Below are 26,663 nucleotides of genomic sequence, written 5' to 3' on the forward strand. Positions count from 1 at the left end.
AAATATTTTTAGGAGAATTCCTACAGGGCAAGTCCTGGTTATGTCCTCTAGGTTGTGTTATCCTTGTGTTTCTACAAGGGTCCTTAAATTTTCAGTGCCTTTCTTTGTATTAGCCAGATCCTATTGCTAGCAAGAGATGTAAGGAGCATCTTTCTGCTACAGTCTGCTTAGCAAGAAAGGGACCCAGATTTTTCACAGTTTCCAGACTGTTCTAGCAAAGATTCCCAGGTTGTCTTCTCTATTTGCAGGCTTTGAAATTACAGCTGGGTTGGATGCACTATGAGACTTGTCTGATAGTGGTTGTTTCAGAGACCACATGCCAGAGGTATCCAATATGCTGGTGGGCAATGAGCAGAGACAGGCTTTCCAAAGCTTTACTGTGCATAATCTGCTATGAAAGAAGAAAATAACATCCTGAATAAAACAATGTAGGACATACCTTTTTGAGGTACAATGGGGTGATCTTTGTCAAGATTCAGATTTAATGGAATTTTTTCGCAGGTGCTCAGTAAAATCCTAGACTTAGGCAGAGACAACCTATGCTATGACTATGTTTAAATGCTGGAAAGGAAGTACCACCGTGCCATGAAGAAAAGCAGCTGAGAGCTCCCAACTTTGACCTCTGTTTCATGTGTAGGTGTATTTCTCTCTCCGTATGCTGCCTAAGTGGGAGGAATCGATAACACTCTAAAAACAGTATTTCTAGGGTGTGACTGTGTTACGTCTGGCAAGAGATGTAAAATTCAGTTCTTCCGGCTCTTAAGACATCCAAGAGAATCTCTCTTAAGTGCCAGTATAAATGCACGTGTAATACATGGGTTGGCTAGCTCTGATTCTCTCCACTGGAGGATAATGTCTTGCCTGCAGCCTCTCAGCTTTACTGCACATCTCCACTTAGCCAGTGGAGAAATTTAGGAGCAGTGTGCTGAAGCAGCCTGCTCAGGGCCACACATTGGATTGGTGGTGTTGAAGATGTAAGAACCAGGAAGTGAAACTATTTGCTAGTCCTTTACTTTTTTTGTTTGTTGTTCATTTCATGGAGGAGGGAAGACAGGCTTAGAGGTAAGGAGAGCAATAAAGGATTATCCTTTGCCAAAATGCACTGAGAAATCTCTAAGCCCAAAGGAGTTTGCCACTACACTGTTCCTGTTCCTTTGAACTCCTCACAAAGGAAGCAACTGTTCAGAGTTGCTTTGGACATGTGTCCAGGGTGATTTGGACTTAAGGGAGGCATGTTGTTTCCTCTTCTGAATGTAATTGAATTCAACCCTGACAAAGCCAAATGAGGTGGCCACTGTGGCTGCCAACTGTAATTAAGAACAGAATGCTCTCTGAGTAAAAAGAAAGTCAAATCCCAAGCGTTCTTAATTCTCATGATTTCTGACAAGTTTGTGGAAAGCTGGCTCCTTAATCCCCAGGCTATGTTCTGCTTGGAGTCCCTCTGCTTTCATGAACTCCTGCTATGCCTGTGTCACACGAACATCAGACAGGAAGATCAATGAACAGATTGTGCAGTGCCTACATGCTCTGACATACAGATGTGCCGTCTCACAGTGCATAAATACACATTTGGATGGCCCCAAACTGGATCACTTGGGTACAGAGAAGACAGGAATTGTGAGGCTGTGGTGTCAGTCCATAATGGTGCATGGTCTGCTTGGCTGATGCTCTGAATGTTGCTACCACCAGTAAAAGCTACACTGATACACTGTGAGAGAGGATTCTCAGCACTGAGAGCCTCAAACAGTAAAATTTGGTGCAAGTCTATGCCCACTGCAGTGATCTGTCCTGGGAAGAGGGGCAAAGTGTTTCTGAGGGAGAAGAACGCTTGCTTCATACTGAGTTTTATGTTTGGGAGGCAAATTATAGAAGCAGCTAGTGGTTAAGGCATTAGTCTGCAGCTTGCAGGCTCATGTTAAATTCTTTGCTCAGTAACAGGTTTTGTGTCTGATAGTGGATCGGATGCTTCCCTTTCCTGGTCTCAGTGCCTCATCTGTAAAATAGGGATAATCATTTTCATCTTGCCAGAGCATTGTTAAGACACATCTGTTAAGACTCTGAGGTACATAGATACTGTTGTGATAAAAGCTTTGTCAGTAATTAAGATGGAAATTTAGATGTTTTTCTAGGTGATCTCCCCAGGCCTGGTTCTGGGGAAGGGCTTGCTGACAAGAGGCTGAATCAGGACTTCCTTTCTTTTGTTCTGCTCTTGTCTACAGAGGAATTTTACCTCCTTCTGTTTTGGGCTTAATCACTAGAAACTCTGCAGTGCATGATAAGACTGTGAAGAAAAAAATATTAAAAAGCAAAAGGATTAAAATCTAAAGGGCTCATCCACTGTGCGCTCTGGAGAATCTGCTCAAGCTGAAGCCTCTTGGAGAAGCTGCATATATCTCTATATTAGTTCTGACAAGAAGAATGTCTCTGTGTCTCTATTATTAAGACTGAGAGGCTGCGTTGCTGGACCTTGGACAGCTCTTAGGCATCAGTTTCTTCAGACCATAGCTTGGAGGGGACCTGGAAGATATGGCATGCAGAGCTGGAAGCTTAAACTGGAAAATCTAGGTCCTGGGTAACATACATAGTGTATTTGATGGGCTTAACTTTGTTTTCTTTCTTGGGGAAACCATGACAAGAGTTTCTCTGATTTGTTGTTTGGTTTCTTTTGAAAATATCTTAAACATTGTGGATTGATCATGAGCATGTCTTGTGGCTGAATGCAGGCAGCTACATCCTTCTTATGCCAGCTCACCTTTGGGAAGTGAGTAGGACTTTAGACCAAGCACTAGGTCTCAGCTCTGAGAGTCTGCAGAAGAGGGGAACCTGTGGTCTGCCACAGATGCAGTTTGTGGCTTATCCACAGTCACTGAGTGATTTCCTTGAAATTAATGGTATGAATTGCTTAGGAATTGAGAATGAGTGGTGGCAGGGGGAAAGGAGGGCATAGAAATAGGTCTGGGAGGAGAATCGTGTCTTGGGGAGTAGTCAACAAAATAAAAATCTCAGCAATTTTTTTCTGCACAAGACTTATACTTGGATGGGTCCTCAGAGGCCTTTGAAGACTCTTATTTGGCAGAGCTGAATGCTGGCAGTGTATCAGTATGTCATTTGCAGTGATAATAGTCCTGAATTTACTTTCGGGAAAAGCTAACTTTGCTTAATTCTTTAAGGGCTGGAGTACTTGTAGAGATTCATTATCTGGTTTCAGAGGTTCCTCTCATCTAACTCCACTCCTGTCTTAACAAGGGATTAATGTGTCGTCTGCCTGGCTTCTAAGTTATGATGGGAGAGTGCAAAATGATGGATTTGACGGAGTAGCAAAACTTGATGTTCATCTTAGGGAAGCAGATATTAAAATACTTCAACAAAAAAGAATCTCTGTATGCTTCAAAAGCCTGAAATGGCTGAGGGGCTGATGAGATGTAACAATAGGAAAAAGGGGAAGGTTTATTAGCAATATCCCAGGAACTCAGAGTAGCTGAATAACTCATAAATCTTTCATGAATTTTACAGAAATGAGGGATGAAATCCTAAACACTGTAGATAGATATATACAGAGATATAGATATATTTCTTTTGCCTGAGAATATCTTGGTAAATTACTATATTTTGAAATTAAGGAACTATCTGGTTTGGGTTTATATTATTTTTCTGCAGTCTGAGAATCTATTGAACACTTTGTCTCAGGGTATTGTGGTCTGCCTCGATAGAGGGAATGGGGAGGGAGAACATTTTAAATATTAAACAACAGATTTGACTGTGAAATTGTTACTCCAAAGCAGGAATGGGATAAAGCAGGTAAACGAGATTGCACTCCAATTTATTGTGGAATCTCTGCAATTTCGGCTTGCAGTAAATAATCTGATTTGTGGCCCTTATTCCCTGCTGATGGCCCAGTAAAATGTCTCCAGGAAACCAAATTTGCCAGTCTGCCAAAAAGGGAGAGACCTAGGGAGAGCAGCTGGAGGATGCATAATGTGCATTTCTCTTTGTATCTGCATTCTTATATTACAGTTGTCGTTGTAAAGGGGTGTGAGCCAGATCTCACTGAAGTCTGTCCTCAGAACTGAGTCCTTCTGATGGACTGGGACCTGGCCAACAGCCTTAGGCAGCCACACTGTGCCCAGGAACACTGAGACATGGCACAGCCCATTTTATGTTGCATGACTTACACTCTGTGGCACTAACAGGGGATTAGACAGGAGGAAAAGCCCACTCTCCCCCAAAAATCCACCCAGAAGGTTCAAAAAGAGGGGAGAGGCAACAAGCATTACAGGATAACTCAATGGGAACTGCAGGCTGAGGGTTTAGTGGAGAAGGGCCATTGAGGAAAGGAGGCAATTTGGAGATTTGCAGGCTTACAAGAAAGTTCTGTCTTATTCCAAGTAGCTGTATTTCATCCCCTGCTGGGAATCTAATCCTCCTTGATCTTCAGAGCTTTGCCTGTGATTCCAAAAGTGTGTCAGCCTCAACGCCAGCTTGTTAGTAGTGTGTGGGGGCAAGAGGTCAAAAATCAGAATTAAATATGATACAGCAGCAAATGCTTTCAGAGCAGGCAATGAGAGAGAAATATGCTGGGGACTTCCTTGGCCTTGTGTCCAGAGATGCTGTGCCTGGAATTGGAAAGATCTGAGGATCCATATAAAGGATCCTCATTCCCTTCCCTAGCCTCCATACCATTTTTATGTCTGTTCCCTCCATAAATAGTACCTCAAGACCCATCCATCTTCACTGTCTCTAAAATACAGTCAAGTTTAGTAGTTGGTATGGGTATTTGAAAGCCCAGGTAGTAAAATCCTGTGCGCATTTCTTTTGCAGGCAATGTTTTCCTCTCTGCTTGGAGCCTCAGGTTCTCCAGTTGCTCTACAGAGTGCTATAAGCAGACTGCACTGAGAGAGCTCTGGAGGCTAAGAAAGCACTTAGCATCCTTCTACTGTGAAACTTTTTGGGCACATCTGGTTAGAAGAATGAAGATACTTTGCAGTACACTTGATAGAACCTCTGGGAAGAGAAAACTCACAGCTGAAGAAACTTGTCTTTGATTGCGAAAACTGGCTTTCTCTGCTTCTGGCTTTCTCTGCTTGTGGCTTTCTCTGCTTCTGTGCAGGCATGCAGCTACATGCTGCATTGACCCTGCAGAGAAATGGGATGGCACCCACAACAGTTTGAGAGCTCCCACCAAATCCTAGTTTCACTGGAATTGTCCTCTCACCCATGATGCTGTGCTTTGCACATCAGTGTTACATGCAGTTATGAAGGCAGCCAGATATGCGGGGAAAAAACTGCTTTATTCTTCCCTGACATCTTTTTATTGGCCTCTTTTGCTCAATTTTAACAAGTGCTGATGGAAAGCTTTGTGCTGGCAGCATAGGAAGCCCAAGTGCTCTGCTGCTACAGAAGATGGTTAGAAGTAACACTGTTTCCCTCAGGCTGCGCAGTCAGTATGGTTCAACCAAATACGCAAGCACCATTCTGCAACACCAGGAATCCAGCCCATTCAGTGTGTGACTACTGAAAAGGCACTGCTAAAAAATGCTTAGCTACTGACAGCTGCAGTAGGAAACTGGGGTGGGAGATCTGTCTTATTGCAGAGAATTGCCAGGACCTGTCTGTGATGAATATAAAGGCAGTTCTCTGAAGCTACTGGGCTATGTTTCACCCTGTTTTCCTCTAGCTTTCTACCTAGCTCCCCAGCTGATTTCACTGCCTATGCCACACAGCGACTCTTAGACGTTGATTGGCTGTAGTTACTGACGTCTTCAGAGAAATTCCAACAGGCAGAAAGGCTTTTTATCCCAGTGCTGTTCAATCCCAGACCCCTTGTGTCTGGCGCAAAACACCTTGCATGCAGTGTCAAGATTGGCTGGAGATAAGGCTTCAGTTACATCACTAGATGGAGCTCACAACATAAGAAATACTTGACTTACAAGAGCCAAATGCTGTCTTATTGACTAAACTGGCTGGTTTAGAAGCAGCTGATGTGGGAGGAGTGGCAAACTAAACTAACCTGGGGGAAGTTAATGGAAGGTGGGTACTAGAGAATGGGGGATAAGGAAGCATGAAGTTAAAAGCTGTTGCTTTGGGGTGCAGATTTAAGCTGCAATTTGGCGAGACACATTGTTCTTTGAGGATCTGCTGCATCCCATATTTGTGGATAGTTTGGGCACCTGTCCTAAGAGCATGTTGCAGAAATATGACTGATAAGGACAATTACTACAGGATGATGGCATCTTACCAAGCACAGGTGTATGTGGGCACGTTGTCTCTACAGGCACATACACATCACAGAATAAAAGGACAAATAGTCATCTGTTTGCATGAGTTTGTTTCAGCCTTTCTCACACTCGAGGCAAGTTGTCTCACTGATATCACTGGGAGGAACATACTTTCTGTATGACTGAGGCGTCCAGACTGATTCCCTTGTGTTCACTTTCTGTAACACTCATACTATCCAATCATACTAGGCCGGAGGGAAGGAAATTTTAAATTCCATTTCTGTCAGCATCAACATCAGAATCAATCAAGGAACTCATCGTTTGTCAAGTCGTGGAGCAAAAATAATTCCAAATTACAATTGTAACTAAGCAACCTAGCCTGACTAGTGAGTGGTATAGAAAATGAAATTAGTGAAATATTTTGGTAACTGATTTCAAGTAACATATCTTTTAGGTAAAAAAAAAATTCCCTCTTTCCAGAGACATTTTGCAAAAGAAGGAAGCAAAACTTGTTGAGAAAGTTATTTGTTGTGATTTACCTGGCTAGTAAGCTCTTTGGGGCAGGGATCATCAGGAGTCTTTTTTTCTGTGGTTATATTGCACCTAGCACATGGGATACGCTCTGCCACTTGTGGCCTACGCATATAACTAACTTCAAACAAATAAAAGTGGACTACAACCAGATTAAGGTACTTCATAAATAGGTTGTAAAGGTTCAACACATGTCTAGTGTCTGAGTATTACATGTTAGGGGTTGGTGTAAGGCACTTGCATCACAATAAATGTTTATCAAAATCTGCCAGTCATTTATTAATGGATAGATCTTTAATGTTTGGTAACCACATTATTAATGCAGTTCCAATATAGACAGTGATGAAACGTTGATGAGACCAGCACCAGGGCAGTTGTGCCAAAACTCAGCATCCTGATGGACTACACATGCAACCCAGCCCATCCATGGGGATACATGACTGGAGTTGTCTTCACACTTAAATGATATTGGCTTTTCTAGGTATAAATCAAGAGGGAAACCCTGTGGGCCAAAATCTTTTCTGCCATGCTTTAACTGGCTCAAGCAGAATCATACTAAGGATGAATTAGTTCTCTTTTGCTATCTCTCAGCATCCCTGGGGCTTTAAATCCAGCACAGGAGAGATGGTATCTCTTGCTGCCCTCATATCTCTTTGAAGTTGGAGTCCTTCTTAAGCCTTGGGCATTAACATACTCCTCCGCAGCCAGCCAGTGACAGCAGCAGCATGTAGTGGCTGTAGTATCATTCTTTAGTTTCTTAATAGCACAGTATAATGACTAGCTGTGTTACCATATCACTGACACAGAGCATTACTAATTATGATGATTAATGGGTTTAATTTACTTAGAAAGAATAATGTGCAATAATTCCACTGTCAAAGCTGAAAATCTGGAGTTCCAGCTTCAGATCCTGTCAGCACTGTTGTTACAAACCCTTTTGTGTTGGAGAAAAGTCATTGAGAGATGTTATTTCCCATATGTTTTAGAATACAAGCTGCCTTGGGAATTTTCCTATCCACTGATAAGGCTGCTTTGCCACCAAAAAGGCTCTTAAGAGAAATTCTGCCTTACTTTTTCTTTCCTGTGCTTAAAGTTTTCTTTAATGATGCCTTTATAAACAATAAGAAATATTTATTACCTGTTGTGTGGAAGTAAAGGAGTCTGCTGGTTTTCTGTAGTGGTAGATGAGAGAGAGCTCTTGGTGGTAAAGAATATGAATGGTATTATTTCATTTGAGGCTGCTGGCTGGATAGGCCCTGTAGTGCTGTGTTTTCTAGCTCCCAGGCTAACTGGTACTGCCTATTGCAGGTCTGCCTGTCTCCTAAGCTTGAAGGAGCAATATTGGAAGGGATTGCTTACATCAGGGTAGTTTCATGCTATTCCTGTCGATGTACAATTTGAAAAAATCATTACAATTTTTTGTAGTGTCAAAGCCTCCAAAGATGATTGGTGCCCCAGTTGAGCTGATTCAAAGGTGGTATAGCACCTGCACGCCCCATATCTCTCCAGGACAGCCTGGCTGCTTTTCCAATTTCTTCCCACTACCCAGGTTTGTCTGGCTGTGACTTTTATGCACCAGACAGTTAAGTTTCTTAGATCAGCAAGATCACTTCTGCGCTCTGTAAGCAAGGCAGAAGAGGTCAGATACAATGCACCATTGTCTGTGATTCAGGAATCTTTATGGCTTTAATTGTTGATTTAATTATCTCTTCCTGTAGGCAAGAAACATTCCCCGGAGGTAAAATAATAAAAAAATCCACATTTCCTCTCCCAGCTGTCATTCTGAGATCTAGCGACTCTGTGCTTACAGCAGCTATAAATAAACTGTGCTTAAGCCCTAGTGACTATTATGATTCTAGTGAGTCACCCAATTGACACAGCTTTAATCTGTGTATCTCTGCCTCTTCTCATTACTTACCTAGTATCACATTTTGTTGTGATCTATGCTCATGTCAGTACTTTGCATCAGGGTCTGTGTCTGGCAAAGAAATAGCTCACATGCCCATAGCACTGTTAGTTAAGCCTTAATGCTGCAGAAGCATTAACAAATTAATTGCTCTGTGATTGAGGGGAAACTGAGGCAGGGAAAGGTCAGCCAAGGCTTCCCAACTGATTATTGACAGTCAGGAATAGCAGGATGTAGCTATGCCCCCTTAGCCATTGAATGCTGCTTTCTAACTTAAATCTTGTCTAATCTGTGCTGCACATGGCATAGGTGTTCGACCTTTCTTCCAAGATCTCCTGTTAAGCTGCTGGCTGGAGCAGTTGCCCTTTAATATTGATGCACATGAAGGTCACAGTTGCTTGCTCATGATCCTTGATAGGAAGATGATATTTTTCAGGTACACTAGAGGAAGGAAATCTGAGTTATTTACAATATTTAGCAAAGAGTTGTCAGAAATCTGTGATTTTTCCAGCCAAACCCAAGTCTCATTGAAGCCTGTACTTAGATTTTTCTGGCTTCAATGAGAGTTGTATGAAGCTATTATGCTGCCAGCCACTGGTGTGGCGAGGTGCTTAATGCATTTAAATAGGATATGTTTCTCCCTGCTTCCTGCCAGTGGTCCTGTCAGTGGACCCGTATCAGAGGCTTACTGAGGTGGAGGTTGCATATCAGTAATGAGCAAAAAGGTGTCTGATGTACTCTGCAAGGCACCTGGAGAGTCTGTGCTTTTGGAGAAAAGCCTTGTAGAAAGAAAGGATATTGCTCCAGTTATGAATATCCTAAGAATTGTGACCCAGGCAGCCTGCCTTGTCCTTGCTGAGCCATTCAGAGCCAGCATGTTGTGCTGCTGGGGCACCCCAGGAAGAGTACTTCTCTGCAGAGCCTTTGCTGTGTGCCCTCTTCTGTACCAGCCTGCACTGTGTGCTGCTGGGCTTACATACCCAATGAACTGTCAGCTTGCCAGAAAGCTTGTTTAATTCTTCAGCTGCCTCTTTGGCTGCTGGCTCTAACCATAAAAAAGGGAATCTGAAACCACCCACAGGCCACTGCAACAGGGAACTCTAGCAGTCTGTCTCTCACCTTATGCACTTTCCATCTTTTCCTCTATTTTCTATCCTTGCTTTTGAGTGGGCTCTTTGCTACTAGTGTGTGCAGTAGAGGAGACTGTGCAAGATCCTCACTGAACCTTGTGCTTAGCCCACAGTTTTAAACTGTTTATTCCATCACTGCCCCTTCTCTCCCTCATAAATCCAAGTCAGATAAATCTAAGAGCCTGCCACTGACTACTGTTGTCTGCTTTCTCTCCAAGAGTTTATCTGTCATAGTGCTCAGATGTGGCCTCCACTCCACTCTTGAGCTGGCAGAGCATTGGATTAGGCATTAGGGAGAGCAGGTTTCTGTGCACTTCAGGAAGTGACTGGTGAGACAGAGGGCAACTCCTGTGTCTCCACTTCTCATTTGCAAAATAGGACAAGCCTTCTTTCCTCCCCATTTTTTCTCTATTTTTAGATAAAGTCTCTGAGGTGTTGATATAGACCAAACACACAGTGCAGAGGGGCCTTAAAGATTTCATTTGAGATATTTAAGAATGATGTAATATCCAAGGGGATATTTGGGGGCAGAAAAGAGTTTGATGTTGAACTGTATGTGATTCCTTACTGGCACAGCTCTTATTCAAGTATCCATTAAATCTGTCTCCCCTCAAATGAAGCAGAATCTTCAGTATCCATTCCCTCTTGCTCCACTGAAACAGTTAATAGGTAATGTTCTTGTTTGTAGTCCCGCCAGGAGTTTTTTAATTACCTGTATGGTTTTATTACATAATGGCAATGTTTGCTCCATTAGGCTATTGGCATCTCTGCAGGAAGCAAACAAACCTACTGGCATCCATCAAGTTGAGTAATTACAGAGAGTTTGTTTACTTTTTTCAGTTTTCCTGATCAATACTGGCACTGGCTCTGCAGCTTGGGCTCTGAGCCTGGCTGCTCATGCAGCCAGTGCTTATCCTGCTGCCTTAGCAGTCAGCCAGTTGGGAGGTGATGAGGGCTTGATAGTTGTGAAAGAAAAGGAAAGGGACAGACAAATGCTATAGTATCATTCCCAAGAGCCTAGGCACAGGCAATGCCCAGATTGTGCCCTGATCTCTTCCTGTAGTATTTTACAGCTAGTGGAATCTAGACTTTTGTACCATAGGTGTTTTTTACAGGGAGTTGGGAAGTGCCTTTGGCTGGTTGTGTTTAGGCAGGCTGGGTATCTATTCTATGGAGCCTTCTGGGTTAAACATCTGTTCCATGTGCATCCCCTGTTGTAGGAGGCCAGGTCCACTGACCCAGCTCCTGCCTTTCAGGCCTATGTTAAGAGAGCCCAAGTGTATTCCCCTTCATATCCTCATTCTTATGTGCTCAATTATCCAAATAAGGTGTGAAATGCTACCTAGCAGGAGGGAATCTTCTTGCATTGTAGCTAGCAGTAAGATAAAGTGCAAAGTGGGAACAGCCTAACCCAAGGCACAGATACAATGTCATTCTCTCTATCTTTCAGTCGTTGCAGTGTATTGGTGGGGAATTGTGCCAGCCAGTCATATTTAGCAGTGAAATACTTCAGTGACAGACCAAATGCACCCTTAGTAGTGGAAGAAATAGACATTATCATGGTAGAAGTAGCATCTTGTGCGTAAGCCCTCCTTTCATGGCTTGTTTATACAAATGCTCTGGAGTGGGTCACTGCTAGCTTGTGGAGACCAGGAAAAGCAGAAGACCCTATTCAGCAGAAGAGGGAAGAAGTTAAGGGACAGCAGGAGGTTCTGACTCCTCTTCTGGTGAGGTCAGAAGGGGAAAGAAAGGACAAGACATTGAACTAAGTGGTTTCCATCCTGAACAGAAACACCTTCTGTGTGCAGAGACAGAACCTCTTCCATCTGTGTTAGAATTTAACTGGCAGGGCTTGGTAATGTGTAAGGATTGTGGCCCGACCCTCATCAAGTGGAATGTGTTAGGCATTGCAGGGAGAGTGCAATGTCATCACTATTTGAGCAGTGAGATGTCATATAGCCTAGTGCAGTGATTTCCTGAAGAGAAAGGAAGGTGCAGTGAGCTCTGAGGAGAGGTAAGGAGACTGAGCAAGGGTGGCAGAGGAGCAGGATAATTCATATAAATGGCAGTGCTTTAACACTACTCTCCAAGACATGATGAGTCCGAATGCCCTGATACAAGGACATGTCTGTGGAGATAACTATGAATGGGGCAGCCATAGAAGAGTAGAGGAAAAGCCACATACTCTCCCACTCAGTCCCTGTCACCTTTCCTCCCCACAATGAGAGCCTATGGGAAGTGGAACAGGGCCTTATGTGTTGACATTCTGTTGATCTGAAAACTGCTGTGTCTTGGAAAGTCAGAGCAAAGGTTCATAATTGAATCTAGCAGGCACAGGAACTCAGCTTGGGGGCTGATTGGTATTCAGCTCTGGTGCAAAGTGCTTAAGAGAAAACTTATTAATTTCCCCTTCCACAAAGAGCAGGAGTGCGACAGTAATCACAGTATCAAGTCATAATAATAAAAAAAACTCCATTGAAAATAGCTGTTAAGACTCTGGAGGGTTCAGCAGGGGAAGATTGTATTAAGATAAAGTAGATTATAACACCGGTGGACATTAAAGGTTGTCATTGTATGGTAAATCACATCAGGAAGTCACAAAAGCTGCTCTTTACACAGTCATGGATAGAATACTCTGATATAGCACCTGATTTATTCTCTGCCCCTGTTACACCGTCCCTGGCAGAAAGAGGAGAGGAGGAAGGGAGAGACTTGCCAGCTAGATTGGATTTCTGAGCTGTGGTTTTGGGGAAGGTGGGTGGGGCCAGGCATGTTTGTCCCTTCCCCTTCTGTGAGGTGCTGGGGCTCTGCCTACTTACTGCAATGTAAAGGCATGGACTGAAGCTTTCCCCCAAACACTTCTCTCCTGTGGAGCAGCAGCAGTGATCTGAGTAGGATACACATGGTTCTAGTGCTGTATGTCCCACAGGGAGCATCCTGTGCTTCCCTTGATGATGGAGGCTGCCAGCTGTGCTCCCCCACTATTCAGACTGTCTCATTGCCACCACAGAGGCAGCAGCCCACCGGCAGTCCCCAGTATGTGCATGCCCAGCCTGGAACATACCCCAACCCAATCCCTAGCATCCCCAAATTGTCCCAAGCACACCTACGTGCCTTTCAGCTGTCCAAACCCTTTTGAAACCTGCCCTCTCCGTTTTCTGCCCAAACTAAATTGCCAGAATCTCTTTACTCCTTGTTTAACACTAACAATCCAGGAACAATGCAAGAACATATTTAAACCTGCCAGGCATTTCCTGGTGGGTCTTGACACATCACATAGCTTGAGCAAAGCCCTTTCACTGTTGGAAGTATGAATGTTGGTAAGTGGGCAAGACAAGGGCTACTGGCTCCCTCCTCCCTGGCCGATGCTCTGTGTGCATCTTCCCAGGAGTCTGACCCAATTCTGTCTCAGATATGGATTAAACTAATGCTTAAAATCACCCCCCTTCCCATTTTGCAGCTGAATGCTTTCAAAGTCCTGCCTGTCATAGTCCTGTGGCCTTGACAGATAGTCACTTTGTATTCTGCCCCAGATTTAATGGTAATGTTTTACCAGATAGTCATACCAGCAAGGGCTGTGAAAAAACCTGAATGGACAGGGCTTTGCGAAGGTCTTTGTCCCCCCACCCCATGATTTTCTTCTATACAGGTACTACTGACACCTGCAAAAGAGTCTTTGCTAGTGCAGCCTGTGTTGCTTTTGCAGGTGGTTTAATTGTAGCAGCACTGAATTCCTTCCAGTGGTCAGAGCAAGTACTGTACCCTCCAGGAGCCGTGGCAAAGGTTGGAGCACTGTCATCTTCCTTGCACACTGAAGGTGACCTGCTCTGTCACCATCAGAAGTGTCCTGGAGATGCAAGGTGTTGCCCTGTTAAACTCCATAACTGATAGCAAGGTCTGTTAGAGTCTCCAGACTGGTCCTTAGGTGAAGCCCAGCGTGACAGACCGCTTTTTTTGGGTGCAGTTATATTCAAAACTTTTCCCAAAACACCAAACTTTTCCCAAAACACCATTTTTTTCAACTTGCTTTTTCAGATCAAGCAAATACTGTTTTCACACTTCTCCTGCCAAACATTGTTTGGAGTGGAAAGCTGTATGGAAGCAGTATCTTTCCACCTTTTCCTAGGGAAATGTTGTAGTGCTGTTTGAGCCATTGAGAAGAGCATGGACATAAAGGTCTTGCTAAACTTGCACAAATGTCTCTTGCACAAATGTGCTTCTTCAACTAAAATGTATGCTTTTTTCCTGTCTTTGACACCCTGATGTCTCTAGTTCTGGGTAAAGAGTCAGTATGCTGGTTTCATTAGTGCTTCTGAGTTTTATGATCCTGAGAAGTGAGGAGAAGGCATATTAAGTATAATAGGATTTTGCTGAAATGAATGTTAGCTTGCGTAGATTAACTTAGTAAATTGTTTCACCACCTAATATGCACATTTAGGAACAATTTTAGAGTGTGAAAACATTTAAAAGGAATGCTAATTTCAAGCTGAGGGAAGTATGTTTATGTAGAGAATAAGAAAGCCAGGACCGGCCATGCAAGAACCGAGTTAATTCGGATTCTTCTGGTTCAGCTGCATTGCTATGTTTGTCAATGTATTTCAGATCTTTTGCCTGCCATGCTGCTTTATGAGATGGAGGGAGAGGAGAAATAAGTCACCACATTCCTAAAGTATGTCAAAGGGAAAACATATGAATAATAAAATGAAAGCTGTGGCAACACCCAAAGAGCTGGAATGAGAATGGAATAGCAGGCTGTATATTGCAAACAAGCACTATGATTAAACTGCATGATTTCAGCTAACTTGCTAATGCATGACTTCCCAAAGAGCAGCCTGGATTCACCCAAGTACTGAGCTCTGTTGAAAATACGAAGCCTGTTGTGGGCACTGAGTCTGTTTGCATGTTCTGCCAAGGTCATATTGCCCTTCCTGTTAGAAGCAGAAGAATGTTAGGGGTAACCTCACTCTTAGTGTGCCCTGATACCTCTTTTCCCAAATATTTAAGCGGGTGCATTTTGCTGGTACAGAGTTTTTTTGAAGTAATTTGAAGTTGCATGTACAAGCACTCAGAGAATTCAACATGAACATTTACAGACTTCTGTGCTCTTCAGTTGAAACTGTTCTATCTGACTCACCTGGCCAACAGCAAAGGAATAGCTGCTCAAGCAAGTGAATTTTTAGCAAAATTTTATGTCCAGTGCAGAAAAACCCAGTGAACAGCTCTGAATAACGACTACACTTCTGGAAATCTGTCCTCGTTTCGGCTGGGATAGAGTTTTCTTCCCAGTAGCTGGTATAGTGCTGTGTTTTGGATTTAGAATGAGAATAATGTTGATATCACACTGATGTTTTCATCAGTGTTGCTAAGCAGCGGTCAAGGACTCTTCAGCTTCTCATACTGTGCTGCCAGTGAGTAGGCTGGGGGGCACAAGAAGTTGGAAGGAGACACAGCCAAGATAGCTGACCCAAACTGGCCAAAGGGATATTCCATACCATGTGACATCATGCCCAGTATATATACTGGGGGGAAAGCTGGCCAGGGGCCGCTGCTTGGGAATTGGCTGGGCATCAGTCAGCGGGTGGTGAGCAATTGCATTGTGCATCACTTGTTTTGTATGTTCTAATTCTGTTATTATTATTATTATTGTTGTTGTTGTTATATTTTCCATTCCTTTTCTGTCCTATTAAACTGTCTTTATCTCAACCCACGAGTTTTACTTTTTTTTCCAATTCTCTCCCCCATCCCACTGTGGGGAGGGGGGGCAGTTAGCAAATGGCTGTGTGGTGTCTAGCTGCCTGCTGGGTTAAATCACAACAAAATTCTGTTTTCCATCATTGTAGAATCACAACTTGTGTATATTTATCCTTACACAACTCTGTGAAATGTGACAGTGCCAGGAAGTTTCATCTGGTTTATACAAAGGAAGCTGAAGAGGTGACTTGATCACAGTCTTTAAGTACAAGGAAAAGATTTCTGATAGTAGAAGGCTCATTAATCTAGCAGACAGTGGCCACAGAGAGATCCAGTGCCTGGAAGCTGAATAGCTGGAAGTGTGTCTAGTCTGACTCAGACTGGAAATAAAAAAAAAATGCAATAATTAAGTATTGGAACAGCTTGCCTAGGACTGTGGTGGATTATCTGTTAGTAGAAATCTTTGAATCAGGCTGGGTGTCTTTCCAAAAAGTGTAGGATACCTTAGGTGGCTAGGCTTGTTGCAGAAATGAGGTTGTCTGTTTTCTAGCTTGCACTAGGTAGGAGACTGTGTTATGCAGGTTAGTGATCAAAGTGTTTCCTTTTGGCTTTAACAGCTAGGAGCCTTGCTCTTGCTTCCACATCACATCTACCTTCTTATAGCAATATAAAGGGTGTATAGAGATGCCGTGGATAAGGTCCCACAGCTCATTAAAATCAGTGGCCGGTTGGTTGCCGACTTCAAAGGGGTCAGGATATTACTCCTTGTCATTTTACTGGTGCCTTTGATTCCTCCAGCTATTGTCTATGGCACGATGGTCCCACCAGGAGAGCTGTGCCTTGTAGCTCTGGATACCTGTTGTTCAGTTCTTCTGGCTGGTGCAGGGACTGGTCACTCCCCATGTGAAAACCACTTCTAAGCTTGCAGCTGGTGAGGCTCTTTCAGCGGAACTGCAGGATGTCCCTAACTGGACTCTGGCTGTCCATTATGGCTGTTTCTCTCTGAATGTTAGTATTTGAAGCAACAGAGAAGCTTAGGGTCAAGATCCTGGGGCAAGGAGAGAGAAGTTGTAATCTAGGATAGACCAGCCAGAAGTGGTTGTTCTGGAGTTTCTCTGACAAAACTGAACTTTGTCTGCTTTCTTGGCATTGGGAAGCCAAAGAAACTGTCTTTTCTAGGTCATCTCTACCTGCTTCATGTAAACTATTTTCCAAGCACTTTTCTGAGCATTTGGTCTTGCTCCCTCAGGGGGATTCCTACATGATTTTCCCAGAGAATTTCCCTCTGGATCTTGTGCCAGACATGCATTCCTCACACGCTGGGAAGTATAAGATACCCAGCCTGAAACTGCAGGTACAAATAGACTCATGAGGCTCTATGTTTGAGGTCTTAGTTCCGTCATCTCCTGTTGTCAGAAGCCTAATGAGCTGTGTTATTAAATGGCTCTACATTGTTACTGTGTGCTGGTGACGAACATGGCCAGCGGGCAAAGAGGAGCTAAGCTTCCCAATCGTATTGATTTCTCCAGTGCTCACAAACTCTGGATGGCATTGCTGACAGGGAGTTGGTATAGCACTTTAGTGACTGCCCAGAGCCTCATCCCACTTAGGGAAGGCAAATGTGACCCACAGCAGTTGCTACAAATTAGGCAAAGGAGGGAGCTCAGCACATCTGTCTCAGGAGAGAATGTACCTTGTGTATTTTGAATCCAGCCTAAGAACTCCCTAAGGTGGGGAGTTTGTCTGAAGATGCTTCCCTTGCTCTTGTTTTGGCAGGATTTGAGGCTGGGTTATCACTATGATTTCTACAGTGACAGTACATGGAATCCCAAAGGGCAGGTTCCTGCTCTATTAGGTACTGAGAGACGTTGTCGCTTCCCCAGAGAGCTTGCAGTTGAGGTAGGTAAGATAGTCAGTGGACAAGTGGAGAAACAGGCATACACTGACTTGCTTGTCCATTTGTCTCACCTAGGTTTGCCAGGTGGTTATTCCAGCTCAGTTGTTGCATATTATGTTGTTAAGCCCCAGTTCATTACTTGCTCACGTGTCTGAATGCCAGGGCTTGCTGTGAGGGAGTGATTGGGAACCTGAGGCTGGTGATGTGGACACAGTAACACTAAAGCATGTACCTGTTTATTGCAGCCCTCCTGAGAAATAGCCATTGTCCCATGAAAGTGACATGTCAGATCCTGTTCAGAGGGCAGAAGGTATGAGTAAGCACTTGGAAACAGAAAAACAAACTAGGAGAAAGTTTGCCTCATTACTGAGTAGCAAGTTGTTGATAACTCCCATTCCTGCTGGCTCAGAGGGAAGGAGATAGTGTCCAAGTATTTCTTTCTCCTAAGGGCAGTTTTGATTTAGGAGAAAGGAACAGGAAATAACAGTGGTATGAGACACAGGTAATGCAATTATGATGGTATAAAACTAACAACAGGCACATCCTGAGTGACAGAACGAGGCTAAGCTGTGTCTGGAGTGTGGCAGAGTGGTGCCTAATTTTCCATCTGCCTCCCTTGCCTCATAGTGGGATGTGCTGTAGGGAGCTGGAGCACCAGCAAGGGGGTGACAGGACTGTGAAGGAAATAAATGTACCTGTACAGAGTACTGCCCCCGGGAATGGCTTGCTATTAATAATAGTAATAACATATGCCAGGATGTGGAAGAAGCATCTTTTGTAAAGTGCTGATCACTGCCACTATCTGGGGTAGAAACAAATTGAAAAAAATTGTTTCATTATTTTATAATGCACAGTAATGCCACTTTTGTATTTTTTATTATTTCCTCGTGTATAAATTTTGTCTGTAGGAGAGCTGTTTGGTTTTAGTAGGCCATGCTGCAGATCAGCAGGTAAATCGGGGTGCTATATGAGGAAGGGTGCTCAGCAGCCCTAGACAGCCATAACTAGAGTAGCCAGAACAGAAAGGTCCCAGAAGCTAGATGCTCTGGAGTCTTATCCACTGAGACATGTCACGGTCAGCTTGTCCTCCCTCTGCCCCAGATCCACTGCAAACGGAGCAATTTGGAACACAGCCCAAATCCCACTGGAGCAATTGGGATGCAGATGGCAAGGAAAGCTGAAGGTGATTTCTTCCTCCCCTTCTGCCATACTAAACAGTGAAGGTGCAAAGAGAAAAACCTTCCCTATACAAAGGAAGAAGGGGCAGGGGAAGAGAGATTCATGGAATTCAGACAGTTCTTGGACCAAAATCTGTGCTGAAAGTGAGCTGCCTACAAGATCAAGGGAATCATGGGATTAAAGCACGTGTGGATGCAGTGCAGAGAATGTAAACTTGTGCAGCAATCAGGCAATAGGAAAGAGGTCTCCCTGAGTAGAGATCAAAGGTTGTTCTGAAGGAGTTAACCTGGGCAATATCCAAGTACTATAGCTTCAACAGCTTTTCTTTTATTAAGGAAAACATTTTTGTCATTCTCATAAACTATACTCAGCAAAGCCTCCTTATACTGAATCATTTATTTTTCCACAGGGAAAGATGGCTGTGAGTGTAGGCTCATTATGGAGAGAGTTGCAATGTGCTTGTTTGCATTGATTGAATGAGAGCATTTCCTGCTGTTCCCTGATGCAGTGAATTTCTCTAAAGGTGAGTAATCTCCAGTCCCTGAGGATATTACTTACAGGCAGACAGTGCAGGATTCAGGCTGGCTTCCAAGGCCCCAGCCCCAGTGCACACTGGGCCACAACTTGGGGACGTTGATCAGAGCTGCAAGGATGCTTGTACAACTCTGCTAGTACCATAGCTTACAAGAAATGTCAGTGCCTGGGTTTAGAGAGGTCACAGTACAATGGAGTTCAATGTCAAGTCATTTGTACACAAGTTTCTGTGAACGGGGGGCTTCTGATCACCCTGGGTATATAAAACAGCCCCCAGACAGAGAGCAGGCAGGGAGAGCAGCTGCCACATCAGCACAGCTAGCCAGTGAATTGCCTAATAATCCTAAGCATGTCATAGTGCCCTTTGCTGTGGCACTTTGGCTCTATCATATGTGAATAACACCCCTAATAGCATATTACTTGTATGAGATGTCAAAGAAAATGCCTAGCAACTTCTTAAGGTTTCAGCTCTCTGCTCTCCTCCCAGGCAGCAACTGAAATGGCTCTGCTTTTTCCTACTGTGCTGGGCACCCATGCAGAGCTGAAAGGGTCCCCTTACCTGTGTTATCTGTGTGGAAGTAGAAGCAAGAGACAAACAAGAGGGAGTTTTTCCTTTTTCTTGGGGCTGAGACACAAGGCTCTGTGTGTGCTTTTCTCTTTTCTCTTTTTTTTTTTTACTTTTTTTTTTTTTTTTAATGAGATGCACAATGAAAGGAAGAAAAGCAAATTTAATTATAAAGCCGTGTCTTCCTCCCCTCTCTGTCTTTCCGGACTGGGAAGTGCAATCATCTCCCTTTTGATGCAAGAATAAATTCAGCAGCATACATTGTTAAATTATTATTTATTTAAAATGAAAGGAAATTACTTTCAGTTCAGTGCCAGTTTCTAGCTCAGCGAGAACAGCAAGGGGAGAAAATAAAGCCGCAGCACTTCAGGAGGCAACACCACATACATGTATATGTGTATATTCATAGCTGGTAAAGGAGTTGGGGCAACTGCACTGAGGGGTTGCATGCTGCCCCAGATGTGTATTCTCTCTTGCTAGCAGGCAGCTGTTAAAAAAGCAGAGAAAGCAGTGTCTTCTTTAACCCTCTAGAGCCCTCTACATGCTGAGTTGTACCATTATGACACTTAGACCCTTTAAAATAATCCACTATACTGAACTGTAAGACTTCAGTTTGCAGATGAGGAAAGAGAAGCAAAGACAAGTGAAGAAATATGCTCAAGGCCAGGCTGTGGCTAGGTGAAAGGGCCAGGAGCAGAATTCAGTAGCTGCAGCCCACCATAGTAATAGACTGCACTTGCCTCACTTCTTCAAGCTGAGAACATTGGATGTGTTCTCTGGGAGAGGGGCGATCTTCTTGGAATATCTTTGCACCTTGTGTAGCACAGAGAAGTAACTTGGCTCACTGGCTAACACTCCTGCTGCTACCGCAGTGTGAATAGCAGTATTTCACCAAACCAGAACCATTCTTGTTTGTCAGAACATCATATTTCAGAGCACGCATGGGAAGGGTAAGTGTCAATGCTGCATTTCTCTTGACCCATAATTTCATTTTTCTGGTTATGAGCCAGACACCCCCTTGTCCTTGCAGTGCACTGTTAAGAGGGAGGATAAGGCCAGCCAGCCTTCAGTGCCTCTACCTGGTTCTATTTCTCTGAGCTGTGAGCAGCCTGGGACTTTGTGTAAGGCCTTAATGAGGCCCAAGCAAAGGTTGACTTAAAAAATAAAAAATTCCTTTATGATCTGTGCTGCAGATGGAGCAACAAATGGATAATAAAAGGGCTGGAGACTGGAGGCAAATCCTCCCCTTAGATTAAGGGAAATTAAGTCCTTTGGGGGATGTGTAATGTATGAGGCTTCATTATTCTTCTTGGGAGAAGCAGCGTATGATCCCTTGGTCAGAAAGATAAAAGGATCATAAACTCAAATGGCTCCACATAGTCCGTGTGACTCAGACGGCACCAGAGAATCTGCTGGAGGTAAGCTAGATACAACTCAGCCTGCCTTGTGCTGTAAAAGCAGTTCCTGTGACACTGGCAATTGTATTGTCACCATACTTCCACGTCTTCTCAGGGCAGGTGGATACATACTGTCTGCATGGATGTCTTAGCTGGGGAGAGGGTCTTCTGGAGGCAAGTAACAGACCCCAGAAGAGACACGTATTGGAAATAAACCCGGGTCAGGAAGTCTCTAACCCCTCTTTAAGCCCTCCCTCACAGTCCCAGGTACTCACTCTTCTCCTGTGCAGTCTTTCCGGCTGCTGCAGCTCATGCCCACCTCTGCTTTCTTCCCATAGAGGCTCTCCCTGACCCCCACCCCCATCTCTCTTGCACCTACTGAGTCTTATCCACCTTGTGATGCCAAAATACATTTGTTGGCCCTACTCCCAGCTTCTGAATCCTTTTGTTAATTTGACACCCCACACCCCCACCCCCCCAATTTTCAGCTGATTTATACTGTTCCAAGAGGTCCCAACACATCCTGCATCTTTCTGGAGCTTTGGGAGCACATGCTTAACCTGTAATCAGCATGACTCGAAACAACATCGGTGGCTGTCCCTGGAGCAAAAAGAAATAATGTGCTTTGTTCTGCTGCTCCCTATTCAAAGGTAAATTGCTTTTCTTTCCTCCAAGAGCAGATGCTCACTTCTTTTCTTTACCTCTCTCCCCAGTGTCTAACACAGACTTAGGAGAAATCACGTTCTCAGTTTTTTTTATGGAGTTTGAGGATGGAGAGAAGTTGTGTTACTGGGGAACTTGACATATCTCTTATTATTGAATTGTAGATCAAAGACAATGTATGCTCTTGTACTCATCATGGCACTGCACAGGGGAGTGTGTGTGACTATGCATCTTTTGAGTTTACCTTCTGTATTCCTGCCATACTTGTAGATTCCAGACACACTTATATCTGTGTGTGTGCCCCTTTCCTTTGTGCATGCCAAGCTGTTGTACATGTATTTTTCTGGACTTGGGTGTATATGTGGGCCTTGTGTAAGTATCTTGTGTGTTCTTGTGACTTGGTACATGCTACGTCGTTGTTGGTCTGGGGTACGTGTATCTGTGTGCCTGCACGTTTCGGAGGAGCAGGTTGGCTCCTGCTGAGGAGTCAGCATTAGGTTAGACTATAAAATCTAGCGCCATATAGCAAAACGCTGCAGCTTGCTTTATATTTCTTCAAGTACAGGGCATCACCTTTCTCCTCAGTAGTGGAGCTGGGGTTGATTCCTTCTGCCAGTAGCAGCTCCCTAACAGTAAAATGCCCTTGCCATCAAAGCCATCCAGTCATCATACCTGGAAGTGATTAATACCTACCACAAAGCTCTGTAGCTAGCAAATGGGAAAGCAATTTCTGATTGCTTCTGGTATGGCTGACACCAGAAAGCCCTGCTCAGCTGTGTGAGGCATTGTAATTTGTGGCTTTAAAGCAGGACCACCTGAATCACTACAAACAAAAAATATTTTTTGTGTCTGTCATCTTGGTTTACTTCTGTGGCTCTGAAGTTCTGAGAAATCCTGGGTGGATTTTCCACTCTTGGCTCACTCTCTCTGTCTCCATCTTTTTCCTTTGTTTCTCTTTCTGCCTCTGCAAAGATGTCACCATGATGAAGCTCTTGATGGATTCCTGGGTGACTCCCACCCGGTGGTGATGGATTGCTGCTCTCTTTGCTGCACGCTCCAGCTGTCTCTGCAGTTCAGTCTGCTGGATTGACAGGGCCTATAAATCACTCTTGGAAGGCAAGGTGCTCTGAGAGCTCTGGCCCCATTTGTGATGTGCTGATGTGACATAGCCTCACATATACCACTTGCACGTGGACTGGGGCAGGTTGGGGTGGATGTGGATCTCAGATCTGACTGCCAGGCTTTCATATGCCCCTCTTTGGGTTTGAGGAGGCTGGGTTAGAAGGGCCGGGAGCATGCTGTTTCTCCTACTGCTGTTTCTTTTCTGTGCATACAGTGCTTCACAGAATTGAAAAAGGAAGGAGCTGTGATCTGAAAAAATTGTAGAGGAGAATTGGGACAGTGGACGATAAGGAGGCCAGGGTGATGTACCATGCAGGCAGCTGCAGAGCCTCCTCACAGAAGATGTGGATAGAAAGTAAGGGAAAGGAAGAGTTTGGATAGTGCTACTATCTTTTTGTTAGTCCTCCCTTGCCTTTTTTTGTGTGGAATAGAAGGAGCTGAAGGGCACAGTGAAGAAAGAGCCTTGGGAGGAAAAAAGGGGAATCTCAGCAAGGCAAGCAGGTGAATCTGCATATTAAACTATCCCAGGATGCAAGAGACACTTGATCTTTGCATGTGTCCAGTAATTTGCCAAAGTTGTCCTTGGGAGCTTCTGCAGCAGTAGTACTTCACCCTCTTGATGCACGTGCCCCCTGTGCACCATGGGTATAGGACAGACTCTATCAATCGTTCCTGTAAAGCGTCCAAACATCTTCCTTGCAAATCCTGCAATTATTTAATGGAAATTCCCTGTTTTCTTTACCCCTGGGTCTCATCGGAGTAATGACAGCCTCACAAATCTCTTTAACCACCTTACCAGCTGTAGCTTTGTGAACCTCTAGAGTGGTCCCCAACAATTGGGGGCCACCATTTTCCACAGGGTGGCAGCAACATGCTTCCATTTTCCATGCTGAGTGATCCCACTTGGGTGCTTCTCTCTCAAGGTTCTGGCTAGGATTAAGCCTGAAAAGAGAAACGTTTTTAGGAGGGAGAGAGGGAATTTGCATGTACTCCATGCAGACAGCATATATCCCCAGAAGCAGCATCCTGACAATGTTAAGAGACAGCAGAGAGAGCTATATGCAGGATGTTCCTGCTTCTTTCCAATGCAGCATAAACCTGCCTTCCAGATTAACCCTACTGCTTTGTTCCCTCCTGCACAGAAAGCCCTCAGGGTGGGAGAGAGAGAGATTTTGTTTCTCAGAGGTTGAAACTGTGAAATGACAGATGAAATTTTTATTATGATGATTTTTATTTTTGTGTCTGGGTTTGAAATGATGGTGAAAATTCTCAACAAAAATACCTCATGAATATTCAATTACAGTGCCAGCAACACTTTGCAGTCATGGATTATTTATATATGAAATAACCAAAGCTTCATAAATAATAAAATAGCAGCAATCTCCGCTGTGTTTTATGTTCCCCATAGCCAGCACGGGGGCGGGGAGGATGTGTCTTTGTAGCACATTTACATGCTGTATCAGCCCCTTGCAGGCTGGGAGAGGTGGGAGGACAGAGGTAGTAGAACGAAGTGTGTGCATGAAGGCACTGGAGGTGTGGATGTGCACAGCACAATATGTGCACAAGGAAATGTTTCGTTTGCTGCAGTGCTTGCGGGTGCATCTGGCTGCAGAGGACTTCTGATGTAGCATGAGGCATATGTGTTTTTGAGGGCAGAGGTGGGAATACCTGCAGAGGGATTGCAGCAAGGGGACAAAACTTTCAGCCAGGACGTGTTGCTTGTGGGCAAGAACAAACACCTGGCTGTCTTTGGCTTGGTGTAGCTTGACAGCAGCTGTCTATATGGCCATAAACATAGGGGATATCCCCATAATGGACTGCAGTAATAGCAGGGCATTGAGTTGTTTAAGGAAAGGAAGCCCTCACTTCTCAGACTTGGCCCTAATTGATCCATGCTTGGTGGTTTCAGATCATCCAAAAAGCCCCAGGTTGGCAGAGCTAATGATCCCCTCTTGGGAAAGGCTCAGGTTTGCCTAAGTGGGCATAGGTAAAGGACAGGGCAGCAGGCTTTCCCCCTAGCTAGAGCAGCACCCACGTGCAGTCCCCTCTCCTTTGAGTAAACCTGTGCTTTAATTCCCAGGACAAATCTTTCTCACTCCCATTTCCCAGCTGAACAACTGGCACGTACTGTGCAGCTTGTTGTACAAGAAGGAAGCATGATTCTGGGGAATGTCTAACAGAGTTCCTATCCTCCAGCCTAACCCCACTTTTCACTCAATAATAAAGCAGAATAAGGCTTAATAGCTGCTTTCCTTATCACCAGACAGCAATGTGAGCACCTGATCTTTGCAGACTCCACTGCTTTCAGGAGAAAGACTCTTCTGCCCAGTTGCCTTTGCTGGGTACTCAGCAATGAGTAATCCTATGGGGATGAACAGAGAGAACTGAGCCCTCCATTGCCCGTGGTCTTCCCTCCTTTCCTGAAGGCTTATGCTGATGTCCTGCTCCCTACCGCTCCCACTGGGAAGCACTAAATGCCAAATCAGTAAAAATGTCATTGGTTGCTTGGAGGGATGATTCATCACTCCAGTTTGGTGGCAGCATATTTATCCCCCCACCAGCCCATCCGGCAAGAGAAAAGAGATAAATTGCTGTCATCTCTTTTTATGGAACATATAATCAGGTGGTAACATGGAGAGTCGCCTCGGCTCAAAGTCATTCAGGATGAATTATTCATTCGCTTAAAATGTCTTAAAAAGAAAGGGAAATTGTCTCCCTGGTACAGTATCTCTTCCTGGCATTGCTGCAGTGGGGCATTGCTTGAAGAGGCCTGTTCTGATGCATAGCACGAAGTATGGACAGCTCCCCACCAGGGTCCCAGGGCCTTCTGCAGCTCTCTGATGGCTGACATAGCACTTCTGCACTGCTCCCAGGGAAGAAGACGCATCTCCCTGCTCAAGATTTGGGAACAGGCTCAAGTGTTTCTCAGCATCCTCCTGAGGGCTTGTCAAGGGGGCTTTGAGTGCACCTAGGCCTTTCTGGGCAGGATCTCTGCACATGGGAGAATTTTAACTCCTCTCTAGGGTCCTCACTGAAAGCTTCTCGCGTTTATTTTATGGCTCGAGAATGCCATGGTTCTCAGAGAAAAAAGACTGCGGTGACCTCTTCTGAAAGAGCTTCAGAAGCAATCACCTAGCCACAACTGTACCTCTATCCTGCAGGAGCAGAGAATCCAGGTTTTTAGAGATTGCCTTCTTGCTGCTTCCTAGTCTGTACAAGTGATAGTTTCTTATACCTTAAATTCTAATGGCCTTGTTTTGGATTCCTCAGTTGGAACTGACTGAAGCTTTGACTATTTTTTTTTCCTAAACCATCTTATATAGTAAAATGTTTCTTGAAGAAGAAGTTTATATAATTAGTCCTGGAAGAACATCTAGCAGCTTGGGAGCATGTCTGAGGCTGCTGAGTCACTGGAGCGGAATTAGACATCTCCCATGGAACAGGCTTTCTACTGAGGTTTACTCATCTTGCCAAAAATTACACCCAAGACTCTTTCTCAGTATTTTTAGCATTTTGCTGAAAAGTGTGGAGTTCTTACCCACTGGAAAGTGGCCTTTGATTAAAACTTTCCTGAAAAATGCTGGTAATTGACAAATATGGACTTTTCATGATTCTGTAGTATTATTCTCCATCTGGTTATTTGGAATAATAATCAGCTTTTTATATTTACCAAAACAGACCTTTCAATTTAAAACATGTTTTTGTTTGTCTGTGTATTGAAAAATATTGATCATGATTCTGTGAACAGTTTTGAAAGAACTGAAAATCAGCTTTTCCACTTCCCATCTCAGCTAACAAGGAAGAAGAAAAATGCTCTTGAGCAGAGAAAATTC

At 44.1% G+C, this 26,663-nt stretch overlaps 1 protein-coding gene across 11 annotated transcripts in view; it reads left to right on the top strand.

Moving 5' to 3' along the window:
* Window positions 1–26,663, top strand: part of UBIAD1 (UbiA prenyltransferase domain containing 1) — a 105,223-nt gene that overhangs the window by 18,461 nt on the left and 60,099 nt on the right. For 2 of the 11 annotated variants that reach the window (XR_005932739.1, XM_041124619.1), the window contains one exon: window positions 18,959–19,072. The exons of 7 other annotated variants lie outside the window; for them this stretch is intronic. Coding sequence is in view for 3 of the 4 variants with exons in the window: in XM_041124619.1 (XP_040980553.1) it covers window positions 18,959–19,029 (71 nt within the window). In the remaining variant the exon portion in view is untranslated. Of the gene's footprint in view, window positions 1–4,818; window positions 5,034–18,958; window positions 19,073–21,160; window positions 21,373–26,663 lie in introns of those variants that run through there. 2 more of the 11 variants (XM_041124620.1, XM_041124611.1) reach the window with 2 other exon arrangements.

This window comes from Aquila chrysaetos, chromosome 6 (assembly GCF_900496995.4).
Source record: "Aquila chrysaetos chrysaetos chromosome 6, bAquChr1.4, whole genome shotgun sequence".
In the NCBI taxonomy this organism is placed as follows: Eukaryota; Metazoa; Chordata; class Aves; order Accipitriformes; family Accipitridae; genus Aquila; species Aquila chrysaetos.